The sequence below is a fragment of the Pogona vitticeps genome, chromosome 1 (genome assembly GCF_051106095.1).
Source record: "Pogona vitticeps strain Pit_001003342236 chromosome 1, PviZW2.1, whole genome shotgun sequence".
NCBI lineage: Eukaryota > Metazoa > Chordata > Lepidosauria > Squamata > Agamidae > Pogona > Pogona vitticeps.
In genome coordinates, this window is record NC_135783.1 from 112,372,381 (window position 1) to 112,393,398 (window position 21,018).

General features: G+C 38.7%; 1 protein-coding gene across 3 annotated transcripts in view; it reads right to left on the reverse strand.

Annotated features, from left to right (window-relative positions):
• Window positions 1–4,447: 4,447 nt before the first annotated feature.
• Window positions 4,448–21,018, reverse strand: part of SH3BGRL2 (SH3 domain binding glutamate rich protein like 2) — a 41,064-nt gene continuing 24,493 nt past the window's right edge. The window contains exons 3-5 of one of the 3 annotated variants that reach the window (XR_013541794.1): window positions 10,227–10,361; window positions 8,635–8,715; window positions 5,210–6,152 (exon numbers count right to left, since the gene is read on the reverse strand). Coding sequence is in view for 2 of the 3 variants with exons in the window: in XM_020806162.3 (XP_020661821.1) it covers window positions 6,138–6,152; window positions 8,635–8,715 (96 nt within the window). In the remaining variant the exon portion in view is untranslated. Of the gene's footprint in view, window positions 6,153–8,634; window positions 8,716–10,226; window positions 10,362–21,018 lie in introns of all 3 variants that reach the window. The other 2 variants (XM_020806162.3, XM_078385544.1) reach the window with 2 other exon arrangements.

The window sequence follows — 21,018 nt, forward strand, 5'->3', positions numbered from 1 at the left end:
TCAGCCACCAATCTGCCACTGTATCAGACACATCCCTCAAGTACTACATCTCATTCATTCATTCATTCATTCATTCATTCATTCATTCATTCATTCATTCATTCATTCATTCATTCATTCATTCATTCATTCAAGCACTTGTTTATTCACTGTCTCTCTCCCACTGCAGAACTCAGGGAGTTCACATGGTGAATTAAAAGAGACAACTAAAAAGACAATAATTTGTAATTGTGGCAATCACCTTGCTTTGGCTCATGTAGGTTATTTGCATACACCAATGGGAGCTGTTGGGAGGTGGAGCCAGAGAAACCAGAAGGGAGGGGTGAGGCAGAGGAGTTTTTAGTTAGTTAGACAGTTTGAGTCAGAGATGAGAGTCTGAAATGAAGAGTTAGTCTGTGGGAGTTAGAGAGTGTGGTATGGTGAGGAGTTAAGGTAGGCAGTTAAGAGTGTGGAACTTGTAGAGAGCTAAGAGAGTTAAGAGTGAAACGAGTTATTACTAATCTAAAAAATATTTTAAAGTCTGTGAAGAACCTGTTTAAGCAAACTTTAACCAATAAACCTGTTTTGTTCAGCTTTATACTCAGCATGGACCTCAATCTTTCTAATTAAAGGGTGTTGACAAGAGGTCAACTGGTGGCAGCATAAAGGGCGGAATATGTTGTGGGCCTCAGGCTAGTGCGAGGAGCACATCACAATAATATTAAAATGAGTTATTAAAAGCAAGCACTGAATTTAAATATTTGAAGCACAATAGAGAAAAAAAGTGTACAACATCTATCTTTAGAAGACTTTTCCTTAAAAGTCAGTTAATGGCTAGACCATTAGTCTAGCTTAATAAAAAAAAGAGTTTTTTTGCCTGCTGATGGAGGGACCCGAGGGAGGACCCCAATCTAGCCTCCTTTGCGAAGCAGCCTCACAATTTGGAAGCAGCCACCAAGAACACCCACTCTGGTGCCCTCGCTAGACATGCCTCTGAACCAAAGCCTATGATTTCTCACAAAGTAATTTCATTCTTAATACCATGCATATTTGGACTGCCTAAAGCTCTTTTTGATCTAGGTCCTTCAAGTCAAAGCAATATAAATTGGTGGGGACAGAGGTTCTCCCTGGTGGCACTCCAGTTAACAGTTATTTCCTTAAAGGAGTTTAGGCTGAACTCTTCTGTGTTTAGCCTTAGACCGTGTGTTAAAATACTTTCACCCTGATTAGCTTCTGAGTGATTACAGTATTGGCTGTGTTGTGTATTTTAAGGATTATTTTTCTTCTTCATTCAATATTGCTGTGCGCAATGTATTAAACTTAAAAATAAATAAATTTTAGATACAGTCATTTGGGGGAGACCAAAACTCAGAAATCATTTTATAAATACAGTAAATAAAGATCAAGACTGATGACAGCTACAAAGTCAACCAGGCAGCTGAAGCACATACTTACATTGGAACAACTGCAGTGTTTCATAATGATTTAGCCACTGTATATGTGCAGGAACAGCTCCATATGTGTACAGAAGTCTACGCAAATACAATTCCTCACCACATTTGACTAACAAACCTACTGTATTTCCTGACATGAGCACATTGTTAGAAGAATGAAAAACCAAAAGCCTAGCTAATTAAGAGTTCAGTAAAAAAAATAAACTAGGCTAAATGTTAAGAACAGGTAGAAAGGATGCATTGTACAATTACATTATCATAAAACATACACAAGGCTGTAATGTAACAAAAGTAACACAGAAAGATTTTGGGCACTTTACAAAACTTTAATATAAAACAAAAACCAAACATGTAATTAAAGACCAAATAGCATTCACCAGCTATCAGAGAATATTGGTCTAGACATGAAAATAGGACACATTTGATCAAGTTTTGGAATACGTTCCCTGTTTCCCAAAGAAATAAAATTAAAATTAAGGCATCTTAAAAATAATAGATCTTTCACCTACCATAAACACGGCTGAATCTAAAACTAGTGAGCATCCAAAGAAGTACTTTAAGCATGCTTAACAGCTTGCATGCACACAGTGGAATGGATAGCACAGTGGATAATTAAACTTTTCCCTCACTTAACAGAGTGAACTTATCCTGCCTTCAAAAACAAACTGCTTTTGAAATTTCCCTGAGCTTTGATCAACAAAACAGGGTTCCTCATACACATTTAACTTTTACTTGTGTTTGTACCACTGGAGCTTCTTTGTGGGGAGTTCCATTTGGCTTCTCTTCTACTTCTTTCATTCTGTAATTTTAGAACTAATATTTGAATTGTTTCCACTACTTCAGACTGCAGATAAAAAGAGCATTTTAATCAACATTAAGAAGAAAGCCTTTGCAGTGGTGGGGCTTTGTGTTCACAGGAAACTAGGGCTAGCTGTAATACATCCTGTGTTGGCAACATATAGTTACTAGGGGTTTTTTTTGGTAAGCTCAGTTTCAGTTGTGGGTGAAGGAAATGATTCCAACTTCCAGCTGAATCCAATTGTAGTCCCAACGGTAGTAAATTCACTGTCAGCAATCCAGTAGTAATTTGCAACTAGAACAGGCCATTGTATCAAAAGGGTTTGGTGAGTCAGCTCTTCCATAAATTCCGCTGATCCAATGGGTCTACTCTAATTGCAACTTACTAGTGATTTCTGCTAATCAAAGGGACATGCGCAAATGTTGATTCAACAAATTGCATTTATTAAGTAGTCTAAGTCTGAGTGGTACTAATGACTGGATTTAGCTCTTTGAACGTAATACATTATGGTGCCAAATAAATCTCCTTTCAAAGCCCCCAAGGCTGTGTCAAGATAAAACTTCTGGTCAGAATAACGCTGGACAGCAGCACTGTTCATTGCATTCAAAGCAAATATTTCCACCCACTTTGATATAGTGTTTATATTTAATAAAATAAGTCCCCCATCTCCATCAAGGACATAGCTACATTGTATGCAATAAGTGTAATGTGTAGTTTGGCCCTGTCCCACACTTAAATCCCATAGAAATGAATGAGATTTAAGGTGATTATAACTACTTATTACTGCTGTGGCTTAAGCACCTCTAAATTTGCCCTGGGCACAAGCTTTGAATTATATTTTTTTCCGGGACAACATGGACTTTCAATGAGGTGACAGAAATTTATAGTTACTGACAAGATTTTCCTTACTCCAGAACTTTCTGTATAAAATAATGCATCTGAGCATCCAGATTGCATTAATGAACTTTTGGAAGTCATCATTTGAAAGAGACATTCTAAGTCTGAAGTGACTTGACAGCAGGTAATAACAAAATATATCCAGAGATGTTGTTAAGTCTGCCTAGGTGACAATTTTGGCTGGTACAAGAAGTTAGATGTTCAAAAGAAAGCTAATCCAGAATAAGATTCTGTTGATGTGCTCAAAAGGGATTTTTCAACTGCAAAGCAGCCAAAACCAAATCAACTAACTTGCATCCATATATTTGCGGCTCTGACATTTTAGCGCCTCCCGTTATGGCTGGCATGCTGGGAAGAACAAATATGTTCAGCAATATGTGGAACCCTGTAAATGCAATGGTTTTCTAGCAATTTATAAAAAAATTCTGGGCAGTGGTGCAATCTACCCAAAGAGAAGCTGCCATAAGTTCAGGTCCAAATAGGGGGGGGGGGAAGGTGGGGGGGCTGTTCCATTTTGCAGCTTTCCTATACCCTGCTTTGAGAGGAAGGCTGCAAAATCTTTCTCTCAAGGATGTTATTTTTGACAAGATGCTGGGATTCTAAACAATTAAAAAAAATTCTAACCAGAATCCTACTGTAGATATCTGCTAACATAATGCCAGTGGCATAACTTTCAGTGGCAAAGTGTGACAAATTAACAAGTTAGAACAGGTATCTAGCATTGCACATCAATTTCCAGCTTTTTAAATTGTGGCAGTTCACTGCTGAAAGTTACAAGACCAGTCATTAGGTCTGCTGGGATTCAAAACAGGATTATGGCCAGCATCTTTTTTTAAAAAAAAAAATTCAGTTATGATCCTATATATACTTACCTGAAAGTAAGTCCCACTAATCCCAGGTCTGCTGGGATTCAAAACAGGATTATGGCCAGCATCTTTTTTTTTTTTTTTTAAAAATTCAGTTATGATCCTATATATACTTACCTGAAAGTAAGTCCCACTAATTTTGATGGGATTTTGCTAATGTACAGTCCCCCTAGACTGTGACACATTTTAGAGGCAAAATGATAAGGATCTGTCCAGAAACCTCTTTTTTTTAAATGAATGGAAGAGAAACTACAGAACCTGCTGAAACTAATTGGCAAGGTGCCAACTGCATGTTGGACCCATGGCCAAATATATAGGTAGATATCCATGTGCCTTCTGTATGTCACATATTCAGACCCTGAAAGAGATATATGTTTCTCAGTCCCCTGTAAACGACAAGTGGCATTTGCCTTTCTTGTGTAGTAGTATCAATCATTTAGCCACCATTATGGCATGGGGAATCATCTTTGGTCAGATTTCATTGAAGTTTATGCCCAGATTCGTATTTGGATGCCTTGTATACATAATCCCTGTTTAAAATGAAACTGTTATTACTGTTCTACTCCTGGCCCTTTTATTTTTAAAATTTTGGACAACTTGTTTCTAGTTCTTCATTTGGGAATATATATTTTTTCCTTCTACTTGAATATTTGTATTTATTCTTGTTCTTTTCTGATAAAGCGTAAGAAAATATGGATTTTTAAAAAATGTTGGTCGCATGCTGGGTTGCCTACTTAGCACCTTATCAACTAGCCATGATGGCTTCCATGATTCTGTGTATGGGGGGGTGTGTGAACCCACTAAAATCTTAGCCCCTGTCTTTAAGATCTCTCCCCATATCCTCTACCTTTAAGGCAACAAATAATTTTCTTAAAATTTCAGATTAGCAGCATTTACAGGTTCTAGTTTCCGTAAAGAGCTCCCTACAGATTTTAACCTTTGTTAATCTCACTGACAATAGGCTTAAAAATTAAAATAAATGCTTATAAAATAGAAGAATATGTCTTTTATAAATATATTTTTTTGGCAAATTCATGTAAATATAGCTCAAACTGACAGATATGCCTGGCACTTTCTTTTAGAATTAAGTTAGTGTGGATTTTTTTTAAAATGTGTCACTTTAGGATATGCAGTGGTGCCTTGCTAGACGATTGCCTCGTGGGATGATAAACCCGCAAGACAATTGGTTTTTACCATCACTATGGTGCCTCGCAAGATGTTTTTTTCTATGATCGTGCTTCGCAAGACTTTTTTTAGACCGATGTTTCGCAAGACTTTTTATTTAGACCGATGCTTCACAAGACTTTTTTTTTTTTTGAGACTGATGCATAGGGAACCTCGCAAGACAATTTTTTCACAAGACAACGGTTTTTGCGGAATGAATTAAAATCGTCTTGCAAGGCACCACTGTACTTGAAAAAGAATTCTCTTTCTTTTGTTACATTAGTAAGTATTCTTAGTTCAAGTCAAAGTCCCAGTAATCAGTGTTTAAGTGAGGTTAATATGCAGGAAGATTCTGATTTTGGCTTCGTAACCTTCTGCTGCATACCAACCAGCTGAGATATGAAAAGTGGCTTTTATTTTTTACATGGAAAAATACACCAGGCCACAAATATAGCCATAAGTACACTGCAGTACAAATAGCATAAATAGTATATACTCTAAAAATAATCATCTTTACCTAATTTTTTTTGGGGGGGGGAGGCGGTTGCTTCGTTTTTTGGAGTGAGATCTTCTCAGATCAACATCATTTCTTTTTAAAATTCTGAGTTGTTTTTATCACATCTGTGGCACTCTTTGCTCAGAATGCAGTAAACATCCAAAGCTTTGATGATGCACTCTGTATGATAAGCTCACAGACCACTTTGAGGCTGTAGTTAATTCAAATGGAACATCTGTGTTCGTCAGAATGGCCCGCAGCATCAACTTCAGATAGGGTTGCAAAGAAGGTAGAGGACCCACCACCACTATTTTCACTGATCCACATCCACTGTCTTATTTCACTTCTTCAGTGTGTCAAACGAAATATTGATGGTGCATATTGGCTTGTTTCACAGTGATCCACTAGGGAAGTTGTGTGCTGAACATCAAGGATTTCATTCACTCAAGAGAATGTGCTTGTTGAATCCTCAAGAAATTGTTCTAAGGTTCCGATTCCTATTTTTTTTAAAAAAGAACAAATAATTTTATGGTTATTTCTTCATTTTAAATCATTTGCAACCTGATGTAATTTATAAAAAAATAACTTAACATTGCTAACAGCAAATAGTAAAACAACAAAGTATCAATGTACACAATTAAAAAAAACAAATCACATCAGTATTATCACAAGGAATGCTTTTGGACAAAATCTAATTGTATCAATCCCAACTACAGCAGATCTAATCCATGAATAAGACTTACATATGCATGGCCTTTAAAATGACATTCATTTAGGCTGCAACTCCACAGTCAAATACACAGGATTTGCTCCACTTATAAAATGGGTGAATTCAAAGTAAATGTTACTGACCACATGATCCCAAGGCCGATTTGAATCGGTCCAGCCCTTTTTGCTCACAAAGCAGCTTTTTTTTTCCTGCCGCTGGAGGGCTTCTACTTTTCAAGTTAGAATGATTTGAATGGGCTTTTTCCTGTATAATTAGTTGTGATACATTCTTGTAAAGCTGGGGAGTGGAGGGGCATTTCTGTAGGTGGTGTTTTGAAGATATAGGCATTTGGGGTGTGATATTCAGGACTGAGAGAATACCTTCCCTGCATTCTTTCCTCTCCCTCTGATAATCCTCTGAAGTTTTAATTTTTTTAAAAAAAATACATATATGCATTAACACTGGATCACCTTATCACTGGATCCTTGTTACTTTTATTTCCCATATTTAGGGCCCATAAAAGAATCAGCAAAGGCAGGACCAGAAGAAGAAAGGAAAGCAGGGTGGACTGTGGGCTAAAATGTGAAATGCATCTTCTCCAGTTTGATCAGTGAATTCCTAAATCAATCTGCAGCTCCTGTGTGATCACTGACTGCAATTTTAAACATGTCACAAACTGCAAATCAAATTGGAGTCATTCATCAGTCCAGTGTAGTCCCACCCTTAATGGGTTTACCCTCACCTTGACTAACGATATTTAGCCCATATAAATTAGTGGGTTTTTTTAAAAAAAAATAGTGATAGGAATTAATAACACTGAATAACAGAAGTCCTACCAAATCACTTAAGTCTAATGACTTTCTTTAAAAGCTATGTTTAGGCCTGGTGTTTAAAGAGACAGAGTGTTGAAGCCTAATATAGCTCCTTGAGGACAAAAGTCCATGAAGTTTGAACCACAGGTGAAAATTACTTGCTGCTAATAAATATCTGCTGAATTTCAGGCACACAGAGCCAGATTTCAAACAATAAATGTGAAGAGAAATGGAAAACAATGATCCTTAAAATACCCATTGTAGCATTCAGCCCTGCCTTCACCTGTCCGTCACAGCTGAGTAGTGTAAAAAGAGCCAATGAGTGAACGGAAGGTGGTGCTACGGGGGGGGGGCTGGGATAAAAAGGGGTGTATGATGTATGAGAGGGGAAGTGAGGGAGATGAGAGAGAGAGAGTGGAGATCTGAGTGAGAAGGCAGTGTGTTAATGAGTCAGTGAGAGCAGAGTCTGTGTATTAGAGAGTTCAGTGATTGAAAGAAATTGATTATCTAATTGTGATTTACCTATTTCTTTTACGTAATCAAATAAACAAGTTTAAGTTTTAAAGTAAATACAAGTGTCAGTGAATATTTGGTATTGGAGCAGCAATACCTGGTGGCAGCTACCCGAGAAGAGGAGTAAGCACATACAGGAGGCCTGAGTTATTATAGGCTCCAGTGTGCCCGCTACACCCATGTCCCAAACTATTCAGTACTTATTTTCTCAGTGAAAGAAAGCAGTGGTCATGTTTAAGTATCATGGTTCACATATGTGACATTCAAACATGTCTATATCCATCCAGACATTTCAAGGACTGTTCATCCTAAGGTCCAATATGGTCAAGCATGTTGATCAACCCCAAATAGTACCCCATATAAATAAGCTCAAAGCTTTATTTGTTCCGCAAGAGGATTCCAAATGAATCAGCAACAAAGATTTTCTAATTTTGTGGCTGAATTCTGAATGTTACTGTAGTAAGCTGAAACTAGAGTAGGCCCATTTGAATCAATGGAAGTTGCAGGGGAGTTGACTTACCCAGTCTCAATGGATTCAATGAGACTACCCTAACAGGACTTACTATGCTAAGTAACATGATTTCAGCCAGTGTTACATGCAGAGTAAACCATGAACCAGACTGGATACATTTCAGCTGGGTCCAATACAACTGCAGCAAATTTCAAATATCATTTTCCTTGAACTTCTACTAGATTAACTTATAAAAAGTTTGAATAAAATCAATGAAGTTACTTGGATATAATTGCCCACATCTTGATCTTAGGTGTGTATGAATTACAAGACTATAATCACTGCAAATTTCAAGTTCTGATTTTGTCTAAAAACTTCATATTCATTTATTCTACCTCACTGGTCAGGGAATGTGCCGTGTATTACAAAAAGCAAATTCGCATAGTGAACATGAAAACAAAATATCACTGTAGTTTGTATCACGAAATATTCACCTTTGATGCCACACTAGGTTTCAACCCAAGAAATGAAAAGACAGTGTTGCTTTCCTTGGATTCAAAAAAAGAGTCATAATCCTAAAGGAAAAGGAAAGGGGGGGGGAGGAGAAAAAAATGCAAATTTTAAAGAGTTTTGTTCAACTTCAGTCATATGCAAACAGAGGTGCAGATAAGAAAACTATAAAGCTACTAATACGCTGAAATAACCCTAGTATTGTTAGGTATGTGGGGGTAGTTCCAGCTCCATCAATTGAAAGCATCTCACTTTGTTGCTGAGACAAAAACTCAAGGCAAACAATAAATTAGTAATATTATTTGTTATACTATTCAGCCCACCCCCACAAACAGATCAAAACTGATCAAAGGAGCAGCATAAGAAACTGTTTGAGACTGAATCAGACTGTGGTTCATCTAAACTACTACCATGACTGAAGATGAGCACAAACTATTCATTATTCATGACAATATAATGATATAGCTTCCTTTCAGGAAGCAAATGGCTTTGGCATTTCACCAGCGGGTATCTGAGTAGATAAGCTGCCATGGGTCCAGCCTCGTCTCTGAAACACGCTCTGCAGCTTTCTTTGCTCTTGGTTTCATATTCAATGTGGGTGGAAAAGAGAGCACAATTTGCAGTCTACTAAAAACATTTAAATTTTCAGTCAAACCAATTTGACAGCTCGAGTTTTTTCCTCATAAGTAAACCCCCACAGAAATAAATGAGATTTACTTCCAGGTTAGCTACATGACGGTTGCCTCACTCTATATATATCTCTCTCTCTCTTAATGAAAATTGCAACTAAAAATCAAAAGCAGGTTTCCCAAAGTCATTGAGACAACTCATGTCTTTTTTTTTAATGCTGTTGTGTAGGCCAATTGAATCAATGAGGATTTGGTGAGTGAATTCCTCTGTGAGAGCCATTGATTCAAATGGGCCTTTTCCAACTGTGACTTAAGGTAAGTAGGCTCATTTGAATCAATGGAACATACAAAGAAGTTGATTCACCAAATCCCCATTGATTCCACGCGCTTACTCTAGTGCAATTTACTATGCTGAACAAGAGGATTTTGGCTACCCAGAAATCCTGATACAGTACAACAAAAGATGGCACATTAAATGTTTTAAATACAACTGATGAACAAATGAGACTTGCAACAAGATGTTGCAGTGTGACTTTGTTCAGAAGTCAGGACAGTTGCACTCTCCTTTGGGATATTCAATTCCCTTTCTCCCTGGTTTTCCATCACTGTTCTATGAGTAACCAATGTCCATCTCATGAACACTCCACAGTCATTGCACAGGGAGAGGGGAGGATTTTTTGTTCACCCACTTGGATAGTCCCCTAAATTGATTTTTGCTTGGACATCTGCAAACTTCAGGGTTGTCTTAAGCCTAATGCTTTCCTCTTGGTTAGGGATACTGTAGTTGTTTTGCCTATATAAGACTGATCCTCATGAGAATGAGTTCACTCTTTAGGCATGGTATTTGAGTCTTAGAGAACTGTCAGAGCAAAGCCCTAAGTCTAATCAAGGAGCTGGAACACACTACTGTCTTGACACAGTTTATGTGCACAAGTAAGCACACCCACCTGCCCTACAAATGCTGATCTCCATGCAGAGGATTGTCCTTTTCAAGGATGACCATTTCCCCACTTCCCAGGCAAACTACCCAGAACTTCTTTTAGAAACCGTCAGAGTTACTAGCTGTATTTCCATTTGAACACCTGCACAAAGAAATAACCTCACAAAAATGAATGCAGACTGGTCTATAGCTCAGTGAAAGGAAATGAGGATCTCTTGTGTGTGGGACAGAAGGGTAGAACTCATAGCTTTGACTAGGTGGCTCAGAACATCCTGTCAGCAACAAATATCCCAGAGTTATAAACAGAAAGGAACTCAGTACAGTGGGGTCTTGACTTGAGAACTTAATCCGTATTGGAAGACGGTTCTCAAGTCAAAAAGTCTGTAAGTCAAGTCTCCATTGACCTACAGTGCATTGAAAACCGATTAATCCCGTAACAGGCCGTTTTTGTTCCATTTTGGTTTTTTTCTGGTATGTAAGTCAAATCTCAGTCTGCAAGTCAAACCTAAATTTTGCGACCAGAGAAGTCTGTAACTCAAAAAGTCTGTAAGTCAAGCCGTCTGTAAGTCAAGGGTCCACTGTATATTTTTTTCCTCCCTGAGGACACATCAACATTCTTAGCAGCATAAAGTACCTCAGAATATAAAATCTCTTAAATCATAGGAGGGAAATCCAATCATCTGATTTCACCATGAGAATATTAACCATGACAACTCTTCCATTTAAACCACAAGGGCTTAATTTTGTTCAAACAAGAACTAGTGTAATATTGTATTCAGAACCAAGTGAACTGAATCTGAATCTTTTCTTAAACCTTGCTCCACAGGACGTGAAAAAGTTACCTTTTAGATCTGTATCTCCTAGAGCAGTGGTCCTCAACCTTGGGCCTCCAGATGTTCTTGGACTTCATCTCCCAGAAATCCTGGCCAGCAGAGGTGGTGGTGAAGGCTTCTGGGAGTTGTAGTCCAAGAACATCTGGAGGCCCAAGGTTGGGGACCACTGTCCTAGAGTCTCTCAATCCACATGGTAACTCGCCATGGTGGCGGGGGAATTCTAGACCCTCCCCGACCCCAGAGCTTTAACAAGCTGTTCTAGCCTATCGCTATGGCAATGTCCTAATCCTGAAAAAAGCAGGATTAGGACATTGCTTAGTTTGCCCAGTCATCTGTGAAACTCTTAGCTGATTTTGAATCAGGTAGCCATAACCAATCCTACCTCACAGTGATGCTATGAGGATAAAATGATGTAGCAAAATGTGGGATATAAATGAATATATTTGTCTAGATTTTGCCCTGTATCTATTTAATAGCCTCTTGGCATGCATCTATGAAGATGCAAGGTGGAGTAAACCTACTGAACTAATGTGATTTACACATATGTTGAGGCACCACTTGGCGACTGATTCACTGGGCCTATTCCAGTTGGAACTACCTGCTGATCTAAACCTTTTTTGTTTTGTTGTCAAATGCTTAGACTAGGCAAACCAAATTTGATGGTTTGCCTAGTCTAACAAAATTATAGGCAAACATCAAAAAATAATCGGATTATACAAGGGCAAGCTGACGTATTGGACAACCAGAACACCTTGCACAAGATATAAAAAGCAGTAGAACAGGGAAACAAATAACACCTTTGGGTTAATCAGCTGAGTCAGACCCCCTGCTTCTCAGAGAATTAATACACCGCTTTGTTGACAATGAGACTAGCTTCCTCTCTGAAAGGGCAGTTCAGTTCTGTGGGATTACAAATGAATGCTCTTAGTCAGCACTGCTTTCAAGAGTTGATATTTGGACAAAATCTCCAGCATGTTTTAAGGGCCTGCTTAGACACTGTTTACAATCTATTTATTGCTTTTCCTGTTCCACTAACACCCTCAGGCTTTGAATAGAAGCTTTGTTATTATAAGCCTAAACAAATTGGGCTAAAAATTCCACACTGCTATAAGCCCATTCAGCTAAATAGCCTTTTATATGAATCTACTAATGATATTATCCCGTCCAGGCAAGGAGTACAAAGTCAATGAACCATTAGCATGACAAGTGATCACTTGGGAGGGATGAAAACATTTGGCCTGAGCATTCACATATAAGACTGCCATGCAAGGCCTGTCCAAGTTTGACCCGTTTTACCGGTTTGGTGAGTGCTTTGATGCATAAAGTTGCAAGAGCTCCTTATTCAACCATCCTGAGAAATATTTTTCAGGATGCCTTGTTGATACGAGTAGCTCACACACCCAATTTATTTTCTTTCTATGTTACATTCAAGGCAGCTTGCAGGAAGCTGTGGGTGGGAACCTGTGTCAAGACCTGGTGTAGTTTCAGCAACATCTGGAGGGTAACATGTTGTCTGCCACTGCTCTAAGATTCAAGGTATTTATATACAATTAAAAAGTCCTGTGGCAAAACTAACAGATTTGTTTGGCTACAAATACAATCCACGTTGTCAGAAACAAGGAGTAAAAAATTTAGGCCACATGCAAAGTGTATATAGTTGTGAGAGTGGAATCTAGGCAAATGGGTAACAGATACAGGCAACGAACTTTCAAAGTGCCAACAGCACTGTTAACACAGGTAATAAACTTCTAAAGTAATGATTAGAGAGGGGAACAAATATAAAAACAGATCGTTTTTTCCGACGAATATAGCCGATTCATTAAATATTTGTCGATCCGTATTTGTGGGTTCCAGAGACCCCCATGAATACGAAGGGACGAATAGTTACCCATTTGTATTCGTCCTTCATATTGAAACAAAAAACAAACACAAAAAAGAACCATTGTGCCTACCGGCCGGCCGCCGAACAACTGATCAGCAGCAGAAAGGCAGCCACCACCCCACACAGCCACCCAATACCACAGCCTATCCCCCACCCCCTTACTTTCCCTATCTTAGGCACCACACTACACCACCCCCACCGATACCCTCTGCTGTGTTCTTCTAGTTTTGCATGTAAAAATGGAGACTCGCTGCCCTTTGCAAAGATGGTGGCTGCAGCTTCATTTAGGGTAGAGAAGCTGGAGTTGCCATCTTTGCAAAGGGCAGCATGCATTCCCTTAGCCTGCCTTAATTTTTTTTTAATTTTAAATTGCCTTATTTTTATAACACTGCAGGGTAGATGAGTGTTGTTATTATTCAAAAATACCAAACACAGTCAATCAAAATTACAAAAATATTGACTCCTATTATATAACATATACAAGGTTTTAACCGAAAACTTAAGTATCTGTTAAATATCAGCACAATAAGAATGCGGTTCCCAATACTGTCATTTTTGTAGCTCTAATCATCTTATTTCTGAGATGTGCAACTGATTATACTACTGTGTGAAATTTCTTGATATTGTTCCCAAAGCCCCAATGACAACAGGGTCCACTGAAGTGTTTCATCCACAAGCGAGATGTTTTGATTGCCTGATCTCTGTATTTTGTTAGTTTTTCCGATTCTTTCTTTCTTTCTTTCTTTCTTTCTTTCTTTCTTTCTTTTTCTTTCTTTGATTTATACCCTGCCCATCTGGTCTATACGACCACTCTAGGCGGCTTACAACATAACATAAAACATTAAAACCAAGAATACTACATAAAACATCCAATAGGAAATTAAAATACAAAATGAAGAAGAAATAAAAAGAGAGAGAGAATAAAATCAAGTACTGACAGGAGGGAAGGCTTGAATGTACACCCATGTTTTTAATTGGCTTTTATCTTCAACTCTGGCATCCCCTGGAACTGCAAGGTCTGTTATCCAAATATTTCTCCATTTCTATTGCTACTATGTCAGGTGTGTTACGTTCAATATGTCTATCAATTTGGTTCTGGAAATCCCACAAAATCTTGACTTCATCATTTTCTGCCACCTTTTCTGCCTGATATTCCCATGGGTCTTTGGAGGCTGGCAAGTTATATATTTTTTTGCATAATGACCAGTGCACTAATTTTGTTGCTCTATCGTGTCTAATTTTGTCATCTGTTTGTGGAATCACAAATCACAATCAATAACACTCCCATAGGGCAGATGATGATTTCCACATAGGTTTGTGAGAGTGGCATAATCTAAGGGCAGAAGATTTATGTACACACAGCCCTACCTGCCATGTTTCTTTGTTAGTTTTAAAAAAAAGTATGATAGCTCAAGCCTTGGAGCAAGATCCACTTGGGATTCCATTTCCCCACCCTTGCTCTGCAGGAATTGCAGTCTATCTGCTTTGGGAATCAATCAATCAATCAATCAATCAATCAATCAATTCTGAGTGCCGTTGCTGCAGAGCCTTTTGAGAGCAGAACAGAAAAAGTTTTGAAAGTGTTACAAAGCAGGAAACCAGTGAGTTCACTACATCTTACAACTTAAAGGTATTTAAGGTGTATTTTTTTTCCAGAGCTGACTTTTCCAGAGACCTTCGGGTAGTGTGGGCGGCATATAAGTTAAATAAATAATAAATAAATAAATTAAACTGTTCACAGTAAAGATCAATAGAGGAAGTGAAAAAAGGCCCAGAAAATATGGTTTTCCACCTGCAGCGTAATTTTGTTGAATACCTGAAAAGATATGCAAATCAGCCCTGGAATACGTTTACCTTCTTCCCATGAACTCGGAAGGTTTTATACATTTGGCTGAAGAAAAGCAACCTGCCAGCAGGGTAAGCAAGCAAACTTGTGCCACTGGTTCATTTGCATGACCCAGCAGGGGAACAGAAAAGCAAAGGATCAAGGATGGTGGAATACATTGGTCAAATTAGCTTTTGTTTCTGGACTTCACCTGAATCTCAGGCCACAAAATGTAGCAACAACTAAATTCACTGGCAGTAAACAAACATTCAGCCATTTGCAAAGTGAGGAAATGTACATTGAAAAAGGAAGCCGAATTGTCCCGTAATAAGCTCTATGAGACCATACTTTGTTGAAAAGGGGTTAAGGAATGCACCACCGTTTGAAAAGTACATTACAATATTATTTTAGATGATTGAATAAACAATCACGTATGTGTAGTAAATTAACCAAATATGGGCCTGTTTATATTAAAGCAATAGTTCAGAATAATATGTGTCAGTGTAAATTTACATTGACTCCAAATCACATGGCATCATATGATGTTTGAATCACAGTGTATGTGCATACAGCCTGGGCAAATGGGGAGGCAGGCCTGAAACTGACCAGAGAGGTTGCTTGCCAAAGAGTGAAATAACCTACAGCAGGATTGGGAAATGTTGTGTCCTCCCCTTCCTCTCAGGCTCCCTGCGCCCATCCGTCCCTCCTTCTTTTCCCCAGCTAAGGCTCTTGTTGCTGTTGCTCCTTCTCCCACTGCTTCTGCTGGTTACCCAGTGGCACAATTTGCAGTGATAGAGCGATTTGCATATGCAGAAACAATTGAAATAAAACAGGTTTCACATGCATGTTAAAAATAATGATGAGCATTTTATGTTGCTTTCCAAAGAGAAAATATGCTACGCTGGCAAAATAATCCATGCTTCCTATAATGTGATGGAGACACCTTATTTTAAACTGTTTAAATCTGATTCAACATCAGTTCTTAATATTAGTGGATTCAAGCTCTATACAGTGGTGCCTCGCATAACGTTTGCTTCGTTTAACGTTTTTTTCGCTTAACGTTTATTTTTTCAGAGTCAGATTGTGCTTCGTATAACGTTTTTCCCTATGGGCGATTTTCGCATAGCGTTTTTGGGACCATGCTTCGCTTAACGTTTTTTGTTTTAGGTCCCCTGCTTCACTTAACGATGTTTTTTTTTTCAATTAAAAAAGTGTCTTAGAAGGGTCAAAAACGGTTCTAAATGCTTGGATTCGTTAGAGGACCCCTTAAGACATGTGCAAACCTGATTTGGCTTTGATCTGACTTTTCGTTAATTTTTTGTGAATTTTTGTTTTTTGGCCCATAGGAACCAATGGACCTGTCAAAATCTGACAGCTCCATGCTTTCCTATGGGGGAGAAAACAATTTACAAAAAATTAACGAAAGTTCAGATCAAAGCCAAATCAGGTTTGCACACAACTTAGGGGGTCCTCTAACGAACCCAAGAATTTAGAACAGTTGCTGAGTCTTCATTAATTTTTTGTGAATTTTTTCTTCCCCCATAGGAAATAATGGAGCTGTCAGATTTTGACAGCTGTCAAAAGTTGGGGGGAAAAAATTCACCATTAATTAACGAAAAGTCAGATCAAAGCCAAATTAACTTTTGCATCCGTTTTAGAGGGTGCAGAAGCTAATCCAAGCATTTAAAACCATTTTTGACCCTTTTATGACACACTTAATTTTGCAAAAATTGACTTCGCAAAGCCATTGAAACATATTGAGTCAGCTACAATACATTCCAATGGAGGATACATTGTATCGTTTAACGATGTTTCCTATGGGTTTTTTCGCTTAAGGACGGCAATCCGTGCCTATTGGAACGGATTAACCGGTTTCCAATGCATCTCTATGGGAAATGGTGTTTCGCATAAAGTTTTTTTCGCATAAGGTTTTTTTTTTTGGAACCAATTAAAAACGTTATGCGAGGCACCACTGTATTTGGTGAATCATTGCCAGTCTTCAGGTATCGAAATGGTTAGCAGTATGGGACTTTTGTATATTTTTTTGGCCTAAAACCCCCAGAATTCTGCAGGAATTCCCCCATCCAGAAATCGATGTCCTTTACCTTTCAAGATTTCCTAATCACTTACAGCTTTAAAAAAAAAGGAGGCTTCTCTCAACATGATGAAGATGGAGGAAGTGTTGGATAAGGCTAAGCTCTCTGGGAACTGCAAGGCATTATGGGACTAGTAGTCTTCCTGCCAATTATTGTCCATACAAGGTGCCACTCTGGAAGCCTTTGAAAGGTTGGATAAAATCTTACTGGACCACTAAAAGCATTTTTAAAATGCATGCATTCAAACTCTTTAGAATTCTTGAGAGGAGTTTTGAAGCCCCACAAGATTCCTTGTTTCCATCCAAAAGTGAGACATTTTTCATGGTCTCCTTAATTTGTGTAATATATCTGTACTATAATGTCATAAGCAAAGTGCACTTGCACACACACATGCACTTACACACTGAGAACGCACCAAAGAACTGGCACATTTTAACAAATATGTGTAGAATCTATTGCTTCAAATTCTTAAATAAGGCAGTAATATTTCCATTGTTTACATAATTTACAAACTAAAATTTTGTACAAAAGCCATGCAATTTAGTAAAAAAAATCTTTCTTGCACAAAACATTATTTTCACTGGTGCAAGAACAATAATCACACATCTGGTCAAGATAAGGATTTATATACCAAACCAGGAGCTGTACATTTTGACTAAAAGGCAATGGATAGTGTGCTAAAGGACTACAAACATTTCATCTACAGAAATGGAGGCTACAAGCCTTTTTTCTATAGAAATATCAAGATTTAGCTTGGCAAAATACAGTAATGCTCCAAGCCTGAAGCCTCCCTTTTGGAACTTGAGTAGCTATAACTCACATGGCCCAGATGATTTCTGAACTCTTCTGCTTCTCAGCCCCATTCCACATTTTGTAATGCCCAGCCTGATGATTTCTGAAGGACTCAAAAACCTCCTGTTCTTATGGCATTTTGGTGGTCCAGTCAAGGTATTATCAAATTCTCACTCTTTTTGTTTTACTGATGCCTAGGTTCCTCCTAGCTCTTTTCTTAAACTTAAGCGTAGTATTAACGAAAACATAACAATTTTTGTATTGACAATACTGTAATGTTATGTTCCAACAATTATGAGAACAAACAATGTACATTTCCTACAATGCAATATTGAGATCAGTTTCCTGACATCTTTACTGGAACTCCAGGACCACATATCCAAGGAGAAGGCTATGCTACTCCTTTGAGTCTGTAAGCTTACCAATTCATTTTTATCTCACATAAAACATTTGAATCACAGGCTTCTGACAAAGCGGCTTGCAGTCTGTAAAAATGAATTTCAGACAAAACTTGTTAAGTCTGAATGGTGCCAAATAATACATTGTTTGTCTTTGCTGCAACAGAATAAAATGGCTACATACAACGTCTGCTAATTTCAGCATCAGAAATGTTTGCTTAAATCTGTATAAGACTGCACATTTGTTGATGCTGTCCTTTGCTTCAGGTCCTGAATAAACTATTATTAATACTATTACCTTCCCCAACCCATAAAATCTAAAGGCAAACCATTACAGAGGAAGTACTTCTATTCTGACACCAAGATTAATTTTAGTGTTTCCTAGTAGCATGATTATCACTAATAGCCTTCTTTTTTGATACAGAAAACCTTTTTTCCCCCAGAATTTGTGAAAAACAGAGCAGCTGCTGTTTAATTTGTGTCTGCTAATTACTTTTTACTATTCAATTGCACACACCCCTAAGTCTTTGTTGTCCAACCCTCTGGGAACTATTTCTTCTAGCTATGCATTATTCCAGAGAGGGACATGCACCATGTATTGCTGCAGTTGTAAAATTACTACTTGTGGCCTACTTATCTCTTGGCAGCCAGCCTTCCACAATACCAGAGTTCTCCTCTAAGCTATACAATTCCCTTACTAACACCCCATAAAAACAAGCCTAATGCACATTCTTCTGCTGAAAAGCAGGATTTTAGATACACACTTACTGTTGTGCATACTGTACTTCCAAAACCAGGAGGGAAGGGAGCAGCCACAGGAGTTATTATTTTGAACAGTAAACTGGCAGGGAAAGAAGTTTCTTCTCTCCTTTTTCTCCACCCACAAATAAATGATTGCAGAGATTCCTGACATACAGGTTTTTAAAAAATTATCATAGTGCAGAAGAACTGTCCTTTCCGGTGGAAACTGGAGAAAAGCCAATGGTGTCCTTTCTGCTGCAAACAGCAGCTTGGGCAAGCATTAATACACCCAACCGCAGGCTTACATCCAACCAATGGGCATGGCTGGTGGCTTTAACAGCCTTTATTAGCATATTATGTACTTGTTATTTATGCTTCTCTTCCGCATTTCCTGAAAAAAGCTGAATTATAGCATTGCTCTCCTCCTCCTTTTATGCTCCCAACAACGGTGCTACATCCAGGCTACCCAATGATGGCTTAAGAGATCAGTGGAAGGAGGAGTCTGGACTACTCAACTCACTGTCCAGCCCCCTAGCTCCTGCTACTATGCTGACTGAAGGTTTTGTGGATCTTAAAGCAGCAGAGGCTCAAAGGGAGGAATCTTATGGTTCACAGCCTTCTGAGACATGCTGAACAGTCACAACAGCTAAAGATGAGGGCAAGAATGAGAAGCAGGGATGTTCCACTATGAAGGTAGCAAAGAGATGGAGGCACAGGCAGCCCACCTCAAAGAAGCCCTCTGACATTCAGTTTTACCGAAACCCAAACATTCTCTTAGTTGCTGTCCTATCCTCTAGGCCCAAAGACAAGAATAAATAAATAAATAAATAAATAAATAAATAAATAAATAAATAAATAAATAAATAAATAAATAAATAAATAAATAAATAAATCTTCTTGCATAGGACAGGGATGGAAGGTAGATGAGATGGCTGAATTCTGCCCCATAAACCAATGATATGCAAAGTGCAATCTTCCATTTTGTAGAATCCCAGAATCACTAACCATTGGTTATGCTAAGGATGATGGCAGTTACAATTCATCGGGGCAGGGCGGGGCGGGGAGAGAGAGACTTTGCGCCACCTCTGGCCTACAGCCTAGGGTCTAAGCAAAGCAACAGAGACATTTGTTTCCACACATGGCTGCTCCTGCAGCTAGAAAAGCTGTTGCTTCTTCTTAGCCACAGAGTGACATGCGGAGTGGTCTTTTCCCTCCTGCAGTACTATCAGCCGCAGCCTATGTAAAATGAGCTCAAAGCACCACGACAAACACTTCCTGCCTCACTTCAGCCATTTCAAGGAGAGATGCCCTCTCCATGTTCAAACCACAGGTCACTGCAGGAGGGAAAAACTGAAGGTTGGGTTGTTGTTGTTGGTTTTGTTTGTTCGAGTCCTCACAAAAGCTTTCAAGGTTTTGGCAGCCAGCTCAAGGCAATATCCAAAATTTCAGTAATTTTCAAGGTGAGCTGTAAGCAGTTTTTTCTAAGTTGAATGCCAATAATTCAGGTCCTCAGACTCTTCTGGAGTGTTACTGTGTTAATAGAACCCTCTTAATTCTAATTCATCTGATCTCCCCCGCCCCAACCAAAAGAACAGCATAAGGTTCACTCACTGTAACAAATGGGATGGGGTGTGGCGTGAAAAGAGCCTTGTTTCTGGCACAAAGGCTCAGACATTGACATTCAACAAGCCAGACATACAGAGATGATGACATACAGAGATGATGTCAGCTATTCATGAGGGAGCCAAGCCACCTTATGGAAAATGGGACATTATATAGATCTAATCCAGATCATTTCAGGGTGAGAAGTACCTCTTCCACTTTCTTCGGATCCAATATCTTTTCTGTTTTTCTTCTGATGAAGCAAGTTGCAGTCCATGAAATCTTATACCAAATAAGACTCTTCCAGAGTTTAGCTGCAACAAACTACAGGGTAACAATGCCCAACCCTCTGCAGTCTTCTACCTATGGAGAGTCCCCACACAATGGAGGACACAGGAAGATCAGAATTGTGTCGAGAATTTCAACACAAAGTGGAGAGTCTTCTCTTCAGAACATCATGCCCCACATCAGGAGAGAGACACGCTCCTCTCCCTCCTCTCTTATTTATTATCCACACATAACAGAATGCTGGGACAGGGCTACAGACTGGTCTGAAAGGAACTGGTGGAGAGCAACCGCACACCATCTCGAGGGAGGGATTTCATGCCTGTGGCTGTCATCACTGCAAAG